The 22805-nt window shown below is 40.4% G+C and overlaps 2 protein-coding genes across 2 annotated transcripts; one reads left to right on the plus strand and one right to left on the minus strand.

Annotated features, from left to right (window-relative positions):
• Positions 1-42: 42 nt before the first annotated feature.
• On the minus strand, positions 43-9300 carry gtf2b (general transcription factor IIB). Its single transcript, XM_071492451.1, has 7 exons — positions 9150-9300; positions 7601-7713; positions 5401-5534; positions 3908-4054; positions 3136-3265; positions 1651-1932; positions 43-590 (listed from the first exon to the last, which is right to left on the minus strand). Exons 1-7 carry the CDS (start codon positions 9164-9166, stop codon positions 457-459), a joined length of 957 nt encoding a protein of 318 aa, XP_071348552.1. The 5' UTR covers positions 9167-9300; the 3' UTR covers positions 43-456.
• A 4776-nt stretch (positions 9301-14076) lies between these two features.
• lrrc8da (leucine rich repeat containing 8 VRAC subunit Da) lies at positions 14077-21400 on the plus strand. Its single transcript, XM_071490260.1, has 2 exons — positions 14077-14790; positions 17801-21400. Coding segments are annotated over exons 1-2 (2562 nt in total). The 5' UTR covers positions 14077-14789; the 3' UTR covers positions 20362-21400.
• Positions 21401-22805: the final 1405 nt, after the last annotated feature.

The following is a 22805-nucleotide window of genomic DNA, read 5'->3' on the forward strand; positions in this document are numbered from 1 at the left end:
TTACGTAAACAAATGTTAAATGTTATTCAAACCATGAGCAGATTACCATGCTTTAATGAAAATCTTTAATTTTTTTAAATTACTTAGAACATTTCAAACAAACTAACAAAATAGAACCTGGTCATTTTTCTACAAAAACAAAGTTTTATGTTTACAGTATGAAATCAGCCTAAAATTTGCAAGCATCAATTACACTTTCCCACTTGGACATATATACATGGTACAGTATATACACTCAAATGAAATACTGCAAGTACAGTCTGCAAGCTGGTTCTTATAGCACTGGAATGTGTGTCCGTTTTATTCCTGTGAGCGTGCCTTGACAAAGGCTTGAAGTCTGGGTAGAGACAAGAGAAATCTTTCAAATTCAACACAAATAGGATTTTTTTTTTTATAAAAGCACGATCCTGTAAATACAGCAGAAAAAATATCACGACTGTGTAGGCAGCGTCTTCTTCACAGCTGAGGCAGCTTGTCGACGGGTGTGTCGAATTTGAAGTCTGGAGGGAAAAGTTCTGCAGCTCGCGGGTAGATGAGTCGGTACGACTGTCTGATAGTAACATCTGCAACACCGGCAATATCTCCGATTTCTGTGGAAGCACCAGACACAAAATGGAAATGTTTGATGATGAAAATGCAGTAGATGTCAGTAAAATTTACTGCAGGCCAAAGATAACTGCAGGGAATTTTCTGTAGCTCAAAAATGCAAAGACTGAAAATAAAAAGACTTTTTCTTTTTTTTTCTGATCTATTCAGTAAACAGTTAAAAAGCATCACATCTGGAGCTAGAAGATGCCACTGTCTTGCTCAACGTCACTTCAATAGAATGGATAACGACATTTTTCTCAGTACGCAACGCGGACTCTCAGCTTTACCCATTTCCCTTTTATCAGACTGAAGCGCAGCTGTAAAATCAACACATTTAGGAATGTTCTTCACCCAACGAACTACTTCTGCTTTTGAAAGAATTCACACATGACTAATTTTCAGTGGGCAATGTTGGTCTATGAACTCCACATTTATCTTATGTTTTCATTACTTGTTACTTTTCATTTGAATTTGATGCATAGAAAATACCATAATCACAAAATATAAAGCATCACTGTGTTTACATGAGCAGGGGTTTATGGGTAATTTAAACAATCAACAATACAACAGTCAAATTTGGGTTTAAATGATTTAACACAGTCTGTATTCAATCTTTACTCCAGTGAACTGTGTTAAGACTGAAAGCTTAAAAGCACAATCTATGATCCAATTCAAAACTGATTTATTGATGATTGACTTTACAGTAACACTTTATTCAGTGGTTACACTATTTACTTTATTATGAATATATTACAACTAAAAATGGTTTATGACCCAATCAGTTCTGTTTTTACACTGGTATAAGGATATTTTAAGTGTTTACTATTAAACAGCATTTGTCAACAAGTATAACTTCACCTCTGAAAACATATTTTATATTATTTCAACATAGAAATCTTACAACTACATTATAGAGGGTCATAAACCTTAAAAAAATCTTTTCATAAATCTTTTTTTGATCAGTAACTTATGAACATCAGGTTTTCCACTGATCAGTTTAAGATTAGTAAACTTGACACAGCATTTGAGTGTCAACAGAATCACTGCAGCATTATCACTCACCTTTCTGGGTCTTCTTCTCTGCAGAGGCCTGGGAGGCCATGTAAATGGCTGCTGCAGCCACAGAGATGGGGCTCCTGCCAGGCACCAAGTCGAGCTCCACAGCCTTCCTGGCGATGAAAGTAGCCGCCATCTGTACCTGCTTGGGCAGGCCGAGGTTTGAGCAGAAGCGAGACATGAAGTCTCCTGTGGTGATGAGGTCCACGCTGGTCTCCAGCGCCTTCAGGATCAGCTTGAAGCACCTTCCAATCTCCTTCTTGGAGATCCGGGAGACGGCACAAATCTCTGTGGAGGAAATGAGGAGATCAGGAGAGGAGGGTCAGTTAGATGGACTCCAATGAAAGAAAAATGGAGTCTCCATTTCTTATATTAACTCCAGACAATGTTCATAGAATCAGGCCAGGACATTGTCTGGAGTTGTCTTTTCACACACTGTTGTATCAAATGTGTTCTCAACTACTGATTTAGGTGAGAGGTGGCACCTGGGTAGACAGTTCAGGACGTACGATAGAAAAATAATCCAACACGCCCACTTGTTGTTGTGACAATGACCTGCTCTATTCACACATCAGCTCCATTGGACAGTACATAGACCTTGTACCAGGGAGCTGGAAGAATGAAGTGTGTTTAATGTCAAGTTCGACTGATCTGTTCTCACATAAATCTCATCTGGATCATGTTTTAAAAAGTTCAGGGTTGCAGGGCTTGCATGAAAGCATCATGTGTAGGAACAAGGTCTGAACATTTCAGTCCCTACGAAGACTTCAACACTAAGACGAGAGAACATGAAGTGCACAAATCATGCATCCTTTATTTCTATATATAATGTGTTTTCTTCTTTAAAACCTTAGGGACAGGAGTCAAATTGCCTTTGGCAATAACAGTGGCAAATTGCACACCAGACATTAAACCTCATTGAGAAACACTTCTGGGACTTTGTGTGTTCCTCTTCTAGGAAAAGGTGAGCGCAATTTTCTGAGAAAATACATTAATGTACCACCATCATTTCTTTCTGTACTGTCTGACAATCTCATTCAGTGTTTTTACCGGTGAGACAATACAGCACCAGTGAATTGAGGGAATAAAAAAATTCAGCCAACCACAATTTTGCATTACTGATATTCCAATCTTGATACCATTGTGTCTATTTTGCTATCAATATGGCTTTTGACTGGTACTGTATTCTGAGCAAATTCTTTTTGAAAAATATTTTAATTTAACATGAGCAGTGAAAGGAGAAAAAAAAAAATCAAGAAGGTGACTTTTAGCCACCAAACATGAACTTAAAGAGAATTCTTAAATTCTTGAGTCTCTCTCAGAAATGTGGAGATTATTGGTCTATTGAACATGTTTTTTTATCGGCTTACATTTACGAAGAAGTACCATGATTTGCTCTGATTTTGTGCCATTAATCATTCCACAAGAGCAGTTGTACCTTTAAGAATACAGCTGAAATTCTTACAGGAAATGGAGACAGTTTATTCTGACCTTTAAATGTTCTTGGTACACCTTCCTGTCTGCAGGCGATGTAGAGGCAGGCTGAAGCAATGGCATCATTGGCTCGACCCTTCAGGCTCTTCTGTTCATACACTTGCTTGAATAAGTTGTTTGTTCTGTCCTGCAAAGCAAAAACATCATTTACAGTGAACATAGTATTAGCATATTCTTAATAAAGGTCTTCCCAAATTCAAATGCATATTTGCATTTTTTATTAGATTTAATAGTCTGTCAAAGTTAATTTTCAAAATCTAACAGAAATAGTGGTACACGGTTTTTAAACACTATCTTAACCTAATTTTGTTGAACTAAAACAAAATGACAACAGTTGTGATATTTCAGTATAAGGGAGGACAAACAGTGACTATGTGGCTCTTATACTCACATTTCTCACTTCTCTCTACATGCTTGTCTTTTGTATCATTAATGCACATTATTGCCCCAAGAGCCAGTGTCTCCAGTTTTATATACACCCACACACACGACTATACATATTTATATCATATGAGAAACTGCTCCAGGTGAAACTATGGTCATCAATTCCAGCTGAGACTCCAGTCTGTCCATATGTTACCATTACAAACTACTGAGTCATGCCGAATTACATAATTACCACAGATAGTCTCAGTCTCTCTCTCTCTCTCTCTCTCTCTCTCTCTCTCTCTCTCTCTCTTGTCAGCTGACCTTTAGTGTCATCAGTGTCAGTCTCAACCACTAACAGAGACACTTGTTTCAGTCAAGTTTTTAGATCTTTTTAACTTACTATGATGTTCCTTGGGAGGTTGATGCGATCCGCCATGGTGCTGATCTCTTTAAAGGCGTTGAGCATGGCCCGGTCAGAGCTGCTCATGGTCCGCCGGTTCTGGTACTTTGAGTTTCCAAACTCGTCAAAACTAGCTGCGCCTGTTCCCTGTGGTGTAAACGGATTATTAGTAAAACTCATTGTAACTGCATTTAAAGAGAAGCCATATGAACAATGAGGATATGGTTTACTGTGACTGTGGTACTCAGGTGCTGCTGACATTACAAGTGTTTCTGCATCACTGTGGGATTCAAACTGTTAGTACAGAACATGTATTGAGTAATACTGAGATAAATGCTTATATTATTATCCAAGCTCTCAAAGTCATGAATATTTCACTATTATCTCTACATGTGCATCTGAACTCAAAGAGTTTTGAATTAGGGCTGGGCGATAAGGCCTGTGAGTGATATCTTGATCGTTTTTTAATTATATTCCAATATTTTGAAATCTCCTCTAAAGCACTTCATAAATGCATGATTTAACCCTTTCATGCACAAAGTGATGCACCTCTCACGTCTCACTGCTTCATTGTGTGAACTAGCAATTCGGCATCTTGCCTATTTTTCACTAATGAAAGTCTGTCCCCAGCAAAAACTAGACAGGGAAAACATCAGTTGATGATCTGTCATATTGACGGGATACCTGTAACATCCACTATAGTTTCAATGTCTTTACTTTCTCTGAATATGACACAGACAAAAAAATATATAAATATTATATTTTTCAACCATTTTAGCAACAGCATGGAGAGACAGAGGAGGCCACATGTACAATATGGCAGAAACCCAATGTTGTTGGGTTGATTATAATCATGTCAATAATTTAAATGGTGAAGGACAGTATTTTATTGTCTGTCTGTCTCTCTGTGTCTTATACTGAACAAGGGTAAACAAAAGTCAAGACACAAAGCTGGCAGTAGCAGCGGCAACGCCGCTCACACACAAGACCAGCTGTGTGTTCTGAACCAATTAATCCGCCTGCATCTTCAGTTACCGTTTCCAAACACGTAGCCTATTAACTCACTTTGGCGCTTCACTTTTTCGCTCTCTCCAGTTCCATCCGCTCCAGATACAAAAACACACACACAACTCCTCACCTACATCACACATAGCCAGGAGAGTTTTCTGGATGGGCGGGGGGGGGGGTGTGTCTGTGAGAGAGAGTGCCAAAGGGGAAAGCGAGAGGAGCGAAACACCAAAGCGAATTTCATGCCGGTGTCTTAAAAGAATTATGTGACAATTTATACTTTATCTTATATTATACATTTACTACATCTCACATGGATCAAGCTGCGATATGTTGAGTATATTCGATATATTGCCCATCCCTGTCTAAAATATTCACAGCATGGAAACTGTAGCACTGTAATTAAATAACTGGAAATCTTCTGACATCCTTCAATGTCTTGGAACAACTGTAATTTTCAGGCATGAGGCACATCTGTCTCTCACCTTGCTGATCATGGTGGTTAGGTCTCCGCCATTGAGCAGTGGGTTCTGGGCGTCTCCCACTCTGGATGGATCTTTAAGGGCTTTCTCATTAGAAAACGTCCTCCACTCTGAGCCCACATCGATTACACGATCACCTGAGGAGAAACAGTGTGGACAGCTGAATTAAAACAAAGATAAATAGGTAACCTAAATCTGGAGGGAACTAAAAGGAGGCACAAGATCAATTTCTTACACATTAGTTGTAACAGGCTTTAATTGGTAGATTTGCTGCATGGAAATAACATCTAAGCTTATTTCAATGTAGATTTAGTGGCTGAGTGCTGGTGCTTTTATTCTTTAAGACTGAGTGTGTGATTTTTTGGCAGGGTGTCGACACCAGAAATCAAAATGTAGTTTGTTTTAACTTGTTTTAACTTGTAATAATATCCAGTAACATCTTCACTTTCAGACATGCGATTTTTCCCTTTGCAAACAACATCCTAAAAAACTGAATTTTAAAATTAATACATCAGTAGTTGACTTTTGGTTTCAACACTTTTTCAGATTTATCTTTTATGCCCTGTACACAGAACAACTCAATTCAATTTCAACCAACGTCAGTCTTGTTTCTTTGTCTCCTTTTTCAGTCTTTTGTACTGATGGCTACACCCTTTGCTCTGAGACCAGTTTCTTTTTTCTTCCTTGATTGATAGAAACATGAGATGTGAAGTAATGAGGTAATGAGGTGAAGTTTGAAACTCAACAAATCACCTGCACAAACAAAGAGTTGGTGCTCTGTTCCGTCAGGCTACATTACATCCCTCTGGAATAATTAAGCGGAAGATGGTGCAATAATCAGCCCAATTCCCTCCTGTAAACACATTTGCAGTTGCCAACTGCTGTAAATACTGGCTTGGCTACAGTATTCTCCAAGTTTTACTACTATACTGTTCTCAGTATTGTGGCTCTGAATCTGGCTCGATCAGTTTACACATCATCGCCTTCCCTCTCTTCTTTCTCATTTTCTTATCACTGTCTGTAAGTAGCGAGGCAGGAATACATAAAAAAATATGATCTAAACAAATGGTCATTCATCCCAAGGAAAAAGGTGTGACAAAGGCAGGACAAACTGTCTGAACAGGGCCATTAGTTTGTTGAACTTATCATGCCTGTCTGTTCTTGGAACCGTGTAGCAGGGTCGGGGATTAGATTTCTGATATTTTAATCCTGTTAGGCTTTTTTTTTTTTTTTTTTTTAACATCCATCAGCCTTTCTAATATCTAGAGGCAAAATGACATTCATCTCCTCAGAGGTCACCCCGAAGCTATGGGAGCAGGAACAGAGGGCCTTCAGCTTGCATCAGAGAGCGGCTGGCGTCTCCCATCTCCCCATTTGACCTGGTCTGTGCTCAAGGGGCTTGTTAGAGGAGAGCTCTGTGTTCCCTGCAGCTTTGTCCTACAGTCTGCATCACATGTTAAAAGAGAGTTTATCTGTGCCTGGCAAAGCAAGTATTTGTCTTCATGAAAATAGCAGATTTGTTAATGCAAAATCAAAACACTAGCCTAACACAAATAACTTCCCTGTGAATCTCATTGTTCTTCTGGTCTCAGATAAAATGTAGTCAGGTGCTTCTTCATATTATGTTTATGATTCTTGCTTCTGGTTTGAGTAACAAATTAAAGCGTTGGATCACTTGCATTGCAAAGAACTTTCTCCATTGTACATATGACAATAAAAAAACAGTGATGTGTATGGATTATTCAGAACAATACAATTGACACTGCCTCTGGAATAGACTTTTTTTTTTTTAAGTTTGCATGTTTTTCTATGCTTTGAACATCACAAAAATTTGTATTTTATTTCGTTGTATTTGGGTGGTGAGAGATATTTTTGTGATCTAGCTGAATTCAACATAAGACATAAGATAAGCAGTTATATTGCATTACAGATAAATACATTTACTGTAGTCTTGTTTAGCATGTCAGCTCAGCCTATGTTCAGATGCAAAACAATTTTAAGCACAGTGGCCTTAAAACCAAAGACATAGGTTCAGGAAGACTGACGAGTGAGATTATCTGACTAAGACAGAATTCAACAGAGCGATGTCGATGTAAAAGAAACAAGTACAGGAAACCAAAGTGGAAAGGAAGGATGTGTTCTCACACTGAAGGCTCTCTGACTAGAAGGCAAAAGTGCATGTCTTTGTAAAGTGTATACTGACCTACTACAAGGCCGCAATCAGGGCAAATCATGTCCCCTGCTCTGTAGTCCTCCACCAGTATGGCATCAGGATGGTTGGGACATTGAACTCTGGGAAGGGTCAGTGCCTCTCCGCTAGAGGAGGAGAACAACAGTTAAATGATCAAATAGCTCAAAATGCAAGAAAAAGAAAATCAATGGGTGGAGTCGAGAGATCATCCTAAGTTCAAGAAAGGAACATCCACAGAGTGTGCCTTGTAAGAGATCAAACAAATGAAAAAACAAACGGAAAGTAACAAGTTCATTTTGATCTCAAATATCTTTTTTTTTTGGGGGGGGGGGGGGTTTGACTGACTGAGGCTGGCTTGGGCAGTGTCAGCATCTGAGTCCAGACACAAAGGATATCAAAGATAACATTGGATAAATCTTGTATTAATCTGTAATTAACTTGGTTAACAGCACAAAGGCAACATCAAACAATCTGATGCTCAATGCTCAATAGCATCTAGTAGTGAATAAGCATCAGTGTCTTGATTAGGGCTCTAATGGTAATTATTTAAGTTATGGATTAATCTAATAATTATTGTTTCCATTAATTGGCCAACCATACCTGAAAAAAGTGCTCATTACAGTTTTACAACTCCAGATATTTGATCTACAATTATTTTAAACAAAAACACTGACTTAAAAAAAAAAAAAAGATTTAAGCTAAAAACGAATTAAAAAAAAAAAATTCTTTAAGCAATTAATAATAATTAGCTGCCGATGACATAACTGATTAATAAACTACTCGCTTCAGTTATAGTGCTGATTTAATAACTGGGATACTTTAAATCACCAACTAAGTCCATCAACAACAAAAACGTCATGATGATGAAGCGAAAGCAAATCAGATGATCTCATAAGGAATCTGACGGAGAAAACTAATATTATTATACATGTACACTTTCCACTCTGTCCCTTACATTCAAATACTAATAAGACAAACACATCCCCAAGCCCAAACACCGTATGACAAGACACCATAATTATTCTATTCACTCAGTGTCCAAACTTCAGATAAGCTTCTCAGGACCTATGTTGCGTAAAAGGCTCAACGTAGACATTTTTGCACAGGAAACATTTGCTTTTGTTTACAACAGGCAGGAGCGCTGATCCAGCACTCACAGCCCGCAGTGAGTACATGTCGCCGTAAGTTTCAGCTTCATGATAGATTAGGTTTATCACGCTGTTACATGCAGAGGAGCTGAGCAAAGTAAAACAAGTCCACGATGAGAGGGACGTTACTGTGGTAATGAAGTGAAGCTAATGAGCGCTGGGGCAGGGCGGTCTGGATGTAACGGCGGTGCACACAGTGACTTCTGGCAACATCTAGCCAGCTAGCTAGCTAACTAGCGGCTACCTAGCACAATACATTGTACATTTAACGTTTGTACAAAGGGGCGTGAAATGTTTAGGCCAGCACCAGCTTCCCCCATCATGTCCAATTCAACATTGTTTACTAAATAACACTCTGAGAGACACGCATTGAGAGAACAGAGGGTGTATATTTAGTCAAAGCTGCTACGTACCGGCTCGTCGACGCCATGTCTCCCCCTCACTCCGCCCGTGTGTCAAAGAAACAAATGTCTGCAGCACCTCTATTTATAACTTTTTCTGATCACGTGTGTCTTTGGTTACGGGGAGCCAAAGAGTCCAAACTAGACCAAATGTGCTTCGGCGTTTGGCAGCTCTTTGTTGTAAAAGCAAATCTTCAAAAGACAATAACACAAGAATTCAAATTAATATAACTGGTAAATAAATAAATGGTATAATGGTATAACATGTAGCGGTGTTCAAAGAGATTTCTATGGATTCATGTTAACCATAATTTCTCAGCAGAGTGCCCACAAAACCTGGAGATCAGGCTACACCCAAGACAACCAAAGACGAACAATTAAAGAAAGCAAAAAATACCGCACATAAAAACAATACAAGTTTTTATAACAGTAATAAAATATAACTGGGTAACAATATATTTTATGGGTCTGTTATTGTAAGTAAATGTAAGTGATTTCCTGGGAAAGGCTCTGAAAACAATTCTGTCATTTCAAGATAATCATAGGGAAGAGGAAAAGCATTTACACCTAACTAAAGATTCATTCATTATTCATTCATTATTTCAAACTCAAATTTATAAATATGTATTGAATTGTATGTTTGACTTGGTTCACATCTTTGTTCATCTTCAGTTGAACTGCTGTGTACTGACTGAAAGACTCTGAACCCAGTTATTTCCAGGAAACTTCCATGAAAATTATTAGGAAATAATTAGCAAATGACAGGCTTGCAAAGTAAAGCTTTAACCACCAATCAAAGTAGGCCAGGTAACAACAGTAAAAAAAAGTCAAATACAAATGGTCACAAAATATGTGTGTACACCTACAACAAATCTCTAAACCGTACATATTTACACCCCAACAGCCCACTGATATAAAAGGCCTGTGCTATTGCTGTATGACTGTGCCAGCCTTTGTCTCTGACTCAGTACCAGTCTGTGACTGCACTGTTCCTCAGCACCATACTTTCCAGGCATGTGAAGAAAACCACACAGTGCCACAAAGAGTCTCTTGACTTGGTCTGGTTTTTAAGTAACACAATAACAAATCTACATCATTATGTTAATTAAATATCTATGACTAAACATAGCAATTTATGTTGCATGGCAACATAAATTCTCTCTATAAGCTTTACAAAAAGTCATACACTTACTTGGAAACTTAAGTTAACTGAATGATTGTAATACATTATCATTACCTCAACAGTATCAGTAAAAAAAAGTACATCAAGACAACAGCAGGTGGTGCTAAATAAAAGAGTGTGCAAGGTTTGGAAAACAGCCAAGTTACACTGGCCCAGTAGTATACTCTTTGTTCTAGGCTGATGATTACAGTGATTCGTTTTTAATGGACAGAGAATTCAGAAATGATCTCTCATTTTAGTTATCCATTTTGGAATCCCCTTATTCCAATGGTGAAAAATCACAGTCAGCCTGCCACGGAGCACAGTCACATTTTACTGAGTACAAATCTGGGCTGAGAAATCTCATCTGACATCTGGCAAGGGCTGGCAGCTCACAGTGATGTGGATGTCTGAGTCCAATGTGAGTGAATCTGACTTGGCGGAAAACAGCCTTGATGTGGCCTTCCCATTAGCACTGCAAATGATAAGCAATACCCAAACTTCTGTGTGTCGTGCTGCTGATTAGGAAGCCATATTGAGAAAATGTGTGCACCATGAGCTCTTAAGTTTTTTTTTTAAACTAAACTGTTCAACCAGTGTTTGGCTGAAAAGTGTCCCTGAGAAGCATTCACAAATCCTCGATGCTTGCTTTCTAATACTACTGACAGTGAAATACTGACTGACTGACTCTGACTGTGGAAAATAGATTTGCATAAGTAGTTACAGGTCACAGCATAACACACATACACAGACTGCAAACAGGCAAACACAAGGCTGTGTTTCTTTGTCTCAAAAACACATGCAAATTCGCACATGGTCCTAACTACCCTCAATGCCTCAGAGGCTGTTTATTTATTGTCTTCCAACTGCAACATCATATTACGCAACATCCTCGTTATTTATGACTCTTAGTTTATGTTAACTAATAACAAAGGATCAACACACCAGCAAACAGCCTGTGTCTATGCGCCTGGAGTGATGCATGTAATTTGACACACACAGGCGCACACACCTTCTTGTCTAACCATACCTGTGAAAGTTTCATCAAGTACATTCATTCCCAAATCCCAAGCCCTCCCCACTACATGACCAACACTAACCCCAACCTAATTCTGAATTTCCTACCCTACTGCGTGTGGGTTAGACCTCTGTGTTGACTGTGCACAGAGTTAATGCATTACCATAGAAACAGATTTATTTGCGTGGGTTTGTTATTGGACTGTGGCTTTGGCCAAAACTTGAATGACTGTTTATTTTTTGCTACTTCCGCACAAAGACATCACAGGTGTATATATCTGATGTACACTTACCACTTGCTATTGTTTATAAGTGTGATACTACCCAGTGTATTCATTACAAATCAGGGAGGGAGATCCATACTGAATAATTTATAGCTTGCTGAGCAAATTCTCAACACACTGAACTGGTTGCCAGGGTTATCATAGGCTACTCAGATGTTGGGCCCATTACCTCCCACAGACAGGAAACCCCATACGGCCCAACCACTGTTCCCACTGCAGCCCTGTATGACAACAAACCAGTCTGTTGCAACATCTTTATACCACTCACTCCCACCACACCAACCGTAGACAAGTCTGATACAGTGCAACACAGACAAGGAAATGTACAAGTATCATTATGGGTCAATGCACAAATTTATATCATATAAACACTTAATTACAAATGTCTTGGCAAGAAATTATGGAGGAAATCATTGAAAACATTATTGTGACCAAGGTGAGTTTATAGACAATTATCAAAGACTTTTCTCATTCATTTTGTCAACTCTGTCTTTGTTTGGAATTGTTTAGGGGTCCACTATAAACCTGGCAATCAATTTGGTCCTATTATGTATTTTATCTGTTTTGTTTTGTTTTTTTGTTTTTGTTTTTTTTGCAGAGCATGTAAAAAAACACAGACAAAATCAATCATCAGTGTAATTAGTCTGCATTTGTTTTTGTACAGTCATGCACCACCCGACATCTGATCTTGTAATCTGGCAGACTATAACACTACACGCCCCAGTGGCTGCTTTTCTTTCTTCTTTTTTTTTCTTTCTTACTTTCAAAGTACACGGGTAAGCGTGAGTGAGAACAGAGTGCCGGCAGTCAGCAGCCCAGGACCGGTTGAAACCTGTATGGGTTGCAAGTGAAAAGACACTTCCTCCACCCAGTGCATCATCAACCAAATCCAGAAAGAGCTGGAAGTGATGCATGAGTTCAGCACTCAGGGTCCTATTGACTGTTGAGTTCATCATTACCAATAAAACATATAGACAGGATAATATGTGAATATATAGTTGCACAGTGTATAAACATTGTTGTGTTATCAGTGCATGTGACAATAACCGTTTAGTTTAACTGTAACAACATGGTGCAGCATGTCAAACGCGTGTCTTGTGGACAAAAAACATACGTGAGTTTAGGTCTTAATTTGTCAGCAAAGTTATTTCAGCCATCACCAAGACACATTTTGTGGTGTCTGTGACTGAAACAAAGAAGGGGAAACTGGTGCTGCGTTTAAGTCCCGTTGGAAAGATGGTAGACAAGTGGGCACAGTTTTCAGTTGGTGTTCCTGTAAAGGCTCATCTTCTGTCTGATTTGTTTTTCATTGGCTCAATATTTACAGAATTTATCAAAGATGTCACTTTGTTTGCTAAGTACTGCACAGCAGTAAGTAGGCCTTTTTCACAGCAGACATTTTTACTTATTACAGTAGGAAAGGCACAGGTTTTACTAACAACAATAGTGATGGTGAGTCTTTACAATACCAGGACCCAGAAACTGAAGCAGCTAAATGGAATTAAACCATCATCATTTCATTATTTGCACATGCGCTTGTCCTACTGTGACATGTCAAAATGTCCCTGAAAAAGGTCTATGTAAAACCATTTGTGACTCTATGGCGTTACACCGTCTCCTCTGAACCTTTTGTATAATGTTTTTAACTGTTACCCAACAGCAGTTGCATCTTCAAAGATATTTTTTTAACTGCACAAATGTTTTCTTTCTACTGTGAGTATTAATATTAAAATAGAAAGACACTAGACATCCATGAGATCCGGAAAATACTGGTTTAAAAACAAAATTGCATTTGAATTTTTCCTGTAAGGTTTGTGTAGACACTATGTGAGTGCGGGGGTCACAATGGGACCAACCTAAACATGGTGTGAGGGGAGTGTATCTATGTTTCCAGGTCTTACGTTCCCCCTTCAGTTAAAATTTTTCATTAATATTATTCTTTTTTTATTGGAACATTAACCCTGGCCCCCGAAAAGCTAATAAGTTCTCTCAAGTGCAGTCTTACTGTACTGACACTCCTACAGCAGTGCTGGGGAACAGAAAACCCCTGTCAGCCCATGCCACATTTAGCAAACACAGACCTGGAGAACATCTTTTTTAGGTTCCTATTATGTGCTAAAGAGCTGGGGAATATTGGACATGGGAAACATATAGGACCACATATGTAGAACTCGGGAACATGGGGCCCTTTATATCACAATGTGCAGATAAATCTGGAGAAGCCTGGGAACAAAGGAATGAGCCTGTTGTGAATATTAATATTGACATATCATATCATCGCCTTTAAGCTGATAGGACGAACCTGCTTGTTAACTTGCACATTATTCATCTAATAGTTAGGCAACACCAGCTTGTATTTAGAGTCACGTCTAACCTGACGGACGTAAAGTCCAATGTTCACTGTTTTAGCCCTGTTTCAGAGGCAGCCCCTTCAGCTGGTCATTAACTGTAGGTACGGTGGGTTTTTACAGTTTCTTGCATTTATTTTGGTTGTAAACAGCTGCCTTGTGCGGCTAAAAAAGGACAACACAAAGTCGTGGGCCAGACAGCTGAACAATGAGCAGGGGCTCACTCAAAGCTCCGTAAAGCCGAAGCTGCAGCTGCAGCTTCCGACGATCACTCTGCAAACTCTGCAGGTTCATCTCTGCGACCGACCTGTGTCACGGCGTCACACTGTCCTCCACATTGTCATTTAATGCTCAGTCGGTGAACAATGTCGGTTGTTAAATGGTAACTTTCGGTTCTCTTTCAGCCGAGCTGCCGGCCTGTGGCGCTTTTTCCCACAGGCCGTGAACGCCGCATCAGATAAGCTCGCAGGCGGTGTCTTCGGGAACTTGCCGTAATGTCATCCTCCAATGAGAAGCGCCCATAACACCCACAACAGCGGTCTGTGCGGCTCCATGTTGGATATACCTTTTCTTGGAAAGATATTGCGCCGGAGGTCTGTCTGCGCATATTGTGCGACGCACGGCCGGCGCTGCTCCGTGGGCTCAGGTGTGAGGGATGTAGCCCACAATCGGCGCTGTCACGAACAAATGTCGCTCACAGCTTTGTTTCCCACACCAGCGTCATCCACGCAGCTTTTAACGGGGCTGAGAAATTAGGTTAGAGGCGCACCTGAAGAGCGGAGCGAAAAGTGGCATGCAGGCTGAGGAAGAAATAATTGGATTGAGATAACACGGCACAGGCAGTGAGTATATTTCTCTTACTATGTTTTAAAGGGTTTATCCAGGGCAGAGCAATGATCGGTAACTTGACTCTTCCCCGCCTGGTCGAGGAGGTAATGATGTCGAGAGAGGGAACTGGTTACCTGGCGTGAATGTTTAACGCCGGGGCACATGACGGTTCTCAGTTTCACATGTCTCAACAGGTCAGCTGACCCAGACACCAACAGATAACTTACTGCGCAAGAACCCCGCACAGGAGCAAGGCAGTGACATTTTCCACCATCCAGCCACAGAAACGTGATCTTCTCTCTTGTGCTGGGGACAGTTTGCCTGAGCACAGTGTGATTTCCACATGGCCAGACTGCGACCTATTTCCTCGCTGTCTGGAGCCCATGTGTTAACCTCAGACCTGGCTTCATCTTAGTTTACATAAAACTGTCTGTAACCCATTTTAACATGAAACTTATAGTTTGTCTTAATTAACATGCAGCACAGTGGCTTTTCTGACGCGGTGAAGTTCATCTTTATCTCTGCCACACTTCCCACTGTCAGGGGAAGGGGACTCCCCACCGCCCTGTCTCTGCTGCTAGTGCCTGCCTGTGGTACAGGGGCCCGCCCTTTTCCTGGGGGCCCTGAGCACAAAGCTTTTTAATTTTTTCCATAGCTTATTTGGTTTTTTCTAACATCATCAGCAAAGAGACTGGGGGAGGGTTGAGGGTTGTTGTATAAACCCACTTTAAAGCCACTATCAACTTTGTCACTGTTGCGGTACATACATAAACATAATTTCTACTGCTGCACTCTCCACATAGATCCTTCAATATCATGCATTGCCTGGATATAGTCTAAACATAGACAGAGCATAAATTTATGATCAACAATTACCTTCCCTCTTAGTTTTATTTCACGTCCCTGATAGCAGTGTAAACATCATGACACAATAAAGAACTGGAGATATGACAGAAGGAAAATATAACACTTAAACTTAAGCCTGATGATGCAAACCCATGACCTGAGGAGGAGCAATACATTCAGCACTGTCTACCGCTCCAGACTAATCAAATTTAGCCGACTGTATAGGCCCTCTGCATGGCAGACAGTATGACTTGTCACAGGAGGAAAAGCACAGGTGTTACTAAGAACATTAGCAAAGGCTCAGTTCTGTTCAGGCCTCCCTGTAAGCCATGGCAGTGTGACAGCGAGCCAGCCTGCACAACAGGATCCTGAAACTGAAACAGCTAAATGGAATTCAGCCATTATTATAATTTTATAATTTACATCTATGCTTTTCCTGCTCTGACATGTCGGGTGTCTTCTTTGGCCTGTGAGAAAACACCAATTTGACACCAGCTATGCGCTAACACAACAAGTATGTGACTGTATAGGTGTGATGCTGTAACACAACAGTATTAAGTCTGTACAAGTGTGTTACTCTATACTGTATAGATGCGACTATGTATTACTGCTTTTAAGTCACAGTGGGAAGATAAGTGCCTCAGAACAAGAGGTTAATCTTGTAAAAATCATGGTCATCCATCTTTGTGACAGGTTCTTGAGGTGTCTTTGGAGGCTGATGGTGAACTGAAACTTTACTGGTCTGTAATAAAGTAATTTTTAGCTGTGATGAAGGATCAAAATATCAAAATATTACGACTGATACACAGTCAATCCTCATCGTGAATAAATCACCCGACCTTTTCATTCTGTTACTGCTGGTATTTGCAGGTAATACTGCTGTGTGTCAACTACAGTTAAAACATCAAAGCATTTAAATGCTATCGCCGTCAAACTAGTGGCCGATTTCCGCACGTTGTGCTGTGACAAAAAACAGTCAAACCTTCCAGAAAATTGAAGAAAAGAAAAATGGAGTTTGCCAAGTTTTTCTTTTTTAAACACAGGAGCCAAACTGGAAAATTATCTTTTACATTAAAATGAATACCGTTCGTACCTCGCAGAATAAAGTCTTAGAAATGCTCCACATTTACACTTACATGCAAGAAATACCTTCTTTTTGGAGGACAGATCAAACATCATTTCCTTGATTATTTATTTGAACCAGAATTTGAAATAGTGCTTTAAAATAGGTTTCTTTGGATTAGAGGAAGGAAACAGATGAGAGATAATCCAGGCAATTATACTGATGTGATACAGAAGTCTAAATAAGGGGAAAAGCAGAGTTTTCAGTGATTCACTAGATGAACATGTGTGTGCTAAATATCTAAGTGAGTCAGAACAGTTGGTGGCCTTATGCTTACATCAAAGGACACAGCATTGTTCCAGTACCCACTAGTTGTAACAAGTCTTAATTTAGCACAGTCTTGGCTTGCTGCTTAAATGTAATTAAAACATCACTGAAGGAAACTGGGCTGAAAAGTGAGAGTTGAGTTTAGTACAACAGAATAAAATGACTGAGCGGAGTCACACTCAGCGGTGCCTTCACAGTTACACATTCACACCTCGTAGAGCTGGAGGTTAAACGTGTTAGTCTAGCAGCTTTAGCAGAGAGTACAACATGGCTCTCCACTGTTGGAAACCTGCTATGGATTTACCCCAGAGCGATTTTAACTTCCTTGGATGTTATTTGTTTAATTTGTAATTTTTTTTTTTGTTTCCTGGAAGATTATTCATGACAAAAGGGCACAGTGTTGAAAGTAGTCAGAAAGGATATATGCATTAGTAATCTAAATAGAGGAGTTTCACAACAATTTAAATTAGGGCTGCAATTAGCAATCGTAGTTATAGATACATTTTTTATTTTTATCTGTCACTCTTTTGTTCTCTAAAATGTCATAACACTGAGAAGAGGTTTCCAAGAGCCTAAGGTAGTTTCTTTAAATGCCTTTGTTTTCTCCAGCCAACTATTTGAAACCCAAAGTTATTCCATTTACAGTTTATATAAAACAAAATGTTTTTGGTTGCAAAATGACTTAGATGATTAACTGAGTCAAGCTTTTGCTTGTTAATGTATTATACAGTTAATTTAAGTGCAGAATACTCTGAGTACATTAAGTGACTCTCCTCCATTTGTTGCAGTGATGTTCACGCTCACTGAGGTTGCATCCTTGAATGACATCCAGCCGACGTATCGCATCCTAAAGCCATGGTGGGATGTCTTCATGGACTACCTGGGGCTGGTCATGCTCATGCTGGCCATATTTGCCATGACCATGCAGATCACCAAGGACCAGGTGGCTTGCCTTCCTTGTTTGGATGACCCGGAGGAAGCCTCAGGACCTAACCATGACTCGTTCCCCCAGCAGAGCACGCACGAAGGAGCCTCATCGGCAGCCACTGGGGCCCCTGTGGTAACCAACCTCCCATTTGTCACCAAGGACCTACCAGATGATGCTGTCCATGAGATCCATGTTACACATCAACACACTGTGGTGGCAGAGAAATATGTCAATCAACCTCAACCAACAGGGGTCAAGACCAATCTGGACTATCAACAATATATCTTTATCAACCAAATATGTTACCATGTTGCCTTGCCCTGGTACTCCAAGTACTTTCCATACCTCACTCTCATCCACACACTTGTTCTCATGGTCAGTAGCAACTTCTGGTTCAAATACCCCAAAACAAGCTCCAAGATTGAGCATTTTGTTTCCATCCTGGGTAGATGTTTTGAGTCTCCCTGGACTACGAAGGCTTTGTCTGAAACAGCCTGTGAGGACTCGGAGGAAAACAAACAGAGGTTTACCGGCACCTCTTCAGTACCAAAGCAGGTATCTTTAGAGGGGAAGGACGATGGCACGGGTGTAAACTCATCCACTCCCATGCTTGGGGTGAAGTTTTCTGCAGATAAGCCCATTGCAGAGGTCCCAAGTAGTATGACCATCCTGGACAAAAAAGATGGGGAGCAGGCTAAAGCCTTATTTGAGAAAGTGAGAAAATTCCGAGCTCATGTGGAGGACAGTGATTTCATCTACAAGCTTTATGTAGCACAGACCATTGTCAAAACGGTCAAGTTTATTTTGATATTGTCCTACACTTCGACCTTTATGGCAAAGATTAATTTTAAGCACAGCTGTGAACCTGACGTTAAACAGCTAACAGGATACAGAAAGTTCTTCTGTACGCACAACATGGCTTTTATGCTAAACAAGCTGCTTATTAGCTACATGGCTTTGATTTTGATTTATGGGATGGCGTGCTTGTACTCGCTCTTCTGGGTGTTTCGACGACCTCTCAAAGAGTATTCATTCGAGAAGGTCAGGGAAGAGAGCAGCTTTAGTGACATTCCTGATGTCAAAAATGATTTTGCATTCCTCTTACACATGGTTGACCAGTATGACCAACTCTACTCCAAGCGCTTTGGTGTCTTCTTGTCCGAGGTCAGTGAAAACAAGCTGAGGGAGATCAGCCTCAATCATGAGTGGACCTTTGAAAAACTGAGGCAGCTTGTGACCCGTAATGCACAGGACCAGCAGGAGCTGCACCTTTTCATGCTTTCTGGACTCCCGAATGCAGTGTTTGACCTCACAGACTTGGAGGTGCTTAAACTGGAGCTGATTCCTGAGGTGAGGTTCTCGGCAAAGGTCTCCCAAATGACCAGCCTGCAGGAGCTGCATCTATGCCACTGTCCCGCCAAAGTAGAGCAGACAGGTTTTGCTTTCCTCCGTGACCATCTTCGCTGCCTTCATGTCAAGTTCACCGATGTTGCTGAGATCCCAGCTTGGGTGTATTTGCTAAGGAGTTTGCGGGAGCTTAACCTAATTGGCAACTTGAGCTCAGAAAATAACAAAATGATCGGTCTAGAGTCCATGCGAGATTTGAGGCATTTAAAGACATTATGCCTGAAGAGCAACCTCACTAAAATGCCCACAAACATCACAGAGCTTTCGCAACATTTGATTAAATTAGTAGTGCACAATGATGGCACAAAACTACTGGTACTTAATAGTCTGAAAAAGATGACGAGTCTTATCGAACTGGAGCTGTACAGCTGTGAACTAGAGAGGATTCCCCACGCTATTTTCAGCTTGACCAACTTACAAGAGCTTGACCTGAAATCTAACAACATCCGAACCATAGAGGAGATCATCAGCTTCCAGCACCTCAAGAGGCTGACGTGCCTCAAACTGTGGCACAACAAAATAATCACCATCCCATCCTCCATCGGGCAGGTCAAGTCTCTGGAGTCTCTCCACCTCTCGCACAATAAACTGGAGTCCCTGCCTCCAGCCTTGTTCACTCTACCTAAACTGCGGCACTTGGATGTGGGCCACAACTCCATCACAGTGCTCCCTCCAGATGTTGGCCTCCTCCACAACCTCCAGCACTTAGCCATCAACTCCAACAAGCTGGAGGTGCTGCCCAAGCCTCTGTTCAGATGCAACAGGCTGAAGGTGCTGTGTCTGGGGAACAACGCCCTCACGGTGCTGCCAGAGGCTGTGGGTCAACTGGTCCAGCTCACTCAGCTGGAGCTAAGAGGGAACTGTCTGGACAGACTGCCCGCCCTGCTCGGAAACTGCCGCCTGCTGCGCAAAAACTGCCTGGTTGTGGAGGACCACCTCTTTGACACGCTGCCTGTGGAAGTTAAGGAGAGTATCAGCCGAGAGACCAACGTGTCCTTTACGAGTGGCTTATAGCACAGAAACCACAAGGCTGACAGGCCTGCAGCTCTGGTGGTTGGTAACATGCCTGTATAATGGATGGAAAAGACTTTAATATTCTAATATTCGTAAAAATGAATGCATTTTCTTGATTATTTTAATTGGTTTTCTTAGTTGCTTTTGTATTAAAACAACAGATTGGTTTTTTTTTTTTGTTTAGTATGTATCTAATTCAGCAATTTGTTTTGTCCTTTAGCTTTTTCATAGCTTTAATAAAAGATTAGAAATTTAGCTTCTTTATAGACCAAAACTGCTCCAATGACACAGTATGTAGATTTATTGTTATTGTTTTAGGTACTCAGGTATAATTGTTACCATGGGGAACAATCTTTTGCCTTAACCGCTGCTATTTTTTTACAGTGAGGACTTTCACAAATGTAAGGCCAAATATGAATATTTCATTTTTTCTTGTCAGTTTTTCAAACAGACAATATCCACAGAACAAATTCTATCTGTTATGGAAGCAGACACAATGCAATGCTCCTGTCTTTGTAGTTTTTAACTTTTGTTGAAATCATGTAACCTTTATCTTCCTTGATGTCTTGTTAGCTAACAGAATGAGTCTAGAGTAGTGGAACTCCAGTGGAGGCTAAGCACCAGAAATGAACCTTTACCTTACTGTTGTAGAGATTGTACACTAAGGCCTATAGTAATTCATTTGCATAATGAAAACCACAACGATTTAAAGATCAGCGAATGTCCTTTGTGATAACATGTTCTCAGACCAGGGTGAGCTGATAAAAGGGAAATCTATTGATTATCTTTTTTTTTGAATCATGCTTTAAAAATTGAAACGTGTAATAGAACTGGCCACAGGTGAGACTCCTACGTATGATACGAGTATCCTACATCTCCGAATCATGTGATGACGATAAACGTGTCTGCCTTCTTTCTTCTCTATGTATTTCTGTGTAGGCCTATATATGCGTGTTCCTGGGAGCTGCTGTACCACCTCAGTGATCCTAAGCTCAAAGTTCACAACTTTATGGCACAATAAAACAAGATTTTAGATGAATGTCTAATCATTATTCATCCACTTCAAGTACACGCCGCTGAACGCTCTAATGCAGTCTCGACGCTGAAGTATACATGCATGTCTATTTTCTTTAATTATTGGTCTCATGTGAATCAGATTCAGTGGCTCTGTTATTAACTACACTTGTGCTTGATAAAGATAGACTCATTTAAAGTTTCACTTCACATTTTAACCCTGGAACAAAAACTTTAGTCCACGGGTTCCTTCCTTTCCTGTCTACAAAATAAGAGTTTTTGACATGTACCCCTAGAGGCTCTGTAAAAGACCCCTGAGTTCAAGCTCCTTTGTCAATGTCATCAAGAGACAGAGTGAATGAGGTTACAGTGACCTCAGCTGTTCACAGTGAAGAGGATCATGATGCCGACCTGCTAATTCCACAATGAAACGTTTAAAACTTAATCCAGTCCACGTCTTATGTTTCCAGTTCATTGATACTAAAGACAGTTTAGTCTGTTGACATCAGAGATTTTTTTTCTTCTGGTTTCGCGAGGCTTAACCCACATGATCCATAATCTTTTTCACCAGATGTACAATTTTAATGTGATGAGCGTAGCTGTCCTGAGCCCATTCATCCATATGATCCTACAGAAGATATTTCTGCTAAATGTATGACTCCTCTCAGACCAGTCAGTTCTCCAGAACATGGGTTAGATTTGACAGGGAAATTATAAACCAGTAGCATTGTTGGTGTGAGTGAGTCCTGTTGAGGAGGAACAATACCTTCACTGTTCCTGTGTAGATGTCGGCCAGGTCACAGAGGTCACGTGTGTTACCCATGTATGTAGCCCTCTGTCCAACACTGTAATTGATGGCCTTGCAGAAATATTCAGAATAACTGAACTTTTCTACAGAGAGTTTACATCACAATGTATCCGTCCTCGAGATATCCTATCCTGGCTCTAACAGCGTCAGCGTATACTGCAGCTTATTCTGTCCACACACATTCACTTTGTTTAGACAAACTCACCTGTCAGCAGATGCTCCTGTCTGCTGAACAGGCTACTAACATGCTACTAAGTTATACTTCAAGCATTCAGGTGTGAGCCTTAATTGAGCTATAGTTACTCAGTTAATCATAGATTTTCAACATGAAAGTGCATTTTTTTATGCCTCTGCACCAGCGACAGCAAGGGCCAGGGGCAGCATGTTTACATCCATATTAATTCTCATGAGCGCGATATCTCAGTAACATTTTGACAGAATCCAACATTGGCACAATTTGGTGGTAAAGGTCAAGGTCACTGTGACCTCACAAAATGTGTTTTTTGGCCTCTCGACTGGATTATCTAAAGCCCACCTTAAGGGAATTTCTTCAGATTTGGCACAAACATTCACTTGGACTCAAAGATGAACTGATTAGATTTTGGTGTTCAAAGGTTCAAGG

This window comes from Trachinotus anak, unplaced genomic scaffold (assembly GCF_046630095.1).
Source record: "Trachinotus anak isolate AG129_WGS33_773 ecotype Australia unplaced genomic scaffold, CSIRO_AGI_Tana_v1 ptg000012l, whole genome shotgun sequence".
In the NCBI taxonomy this organism is placed as follows: domain Eukaryota; kingdom Metazoa; phylum Chordata; class Actinopteri; order Carangiformes; family Carangidae; genus Trachinotus; species Trachinotus anak.

Bases quoted from the DNA above. Each gene is read 5' to 3' on its own strand.
- gtf2b (XM_071492451.1), bottom strand. The intron at 5,535-7,600 runs GTCAGTATACAC...GTTTCTCCTCAG, and splicing joins TGATTGCGGCCTTGTAGTAG to GTGATCGTGTAATCGATGTG. The intron at 591-1,650 runs GTGAGTGATAAT...GTGCTTCCACAG, and splicing joins AGAGAAGAAGACCCAGAAAG to AAATCGGAGATATTGCCGGT.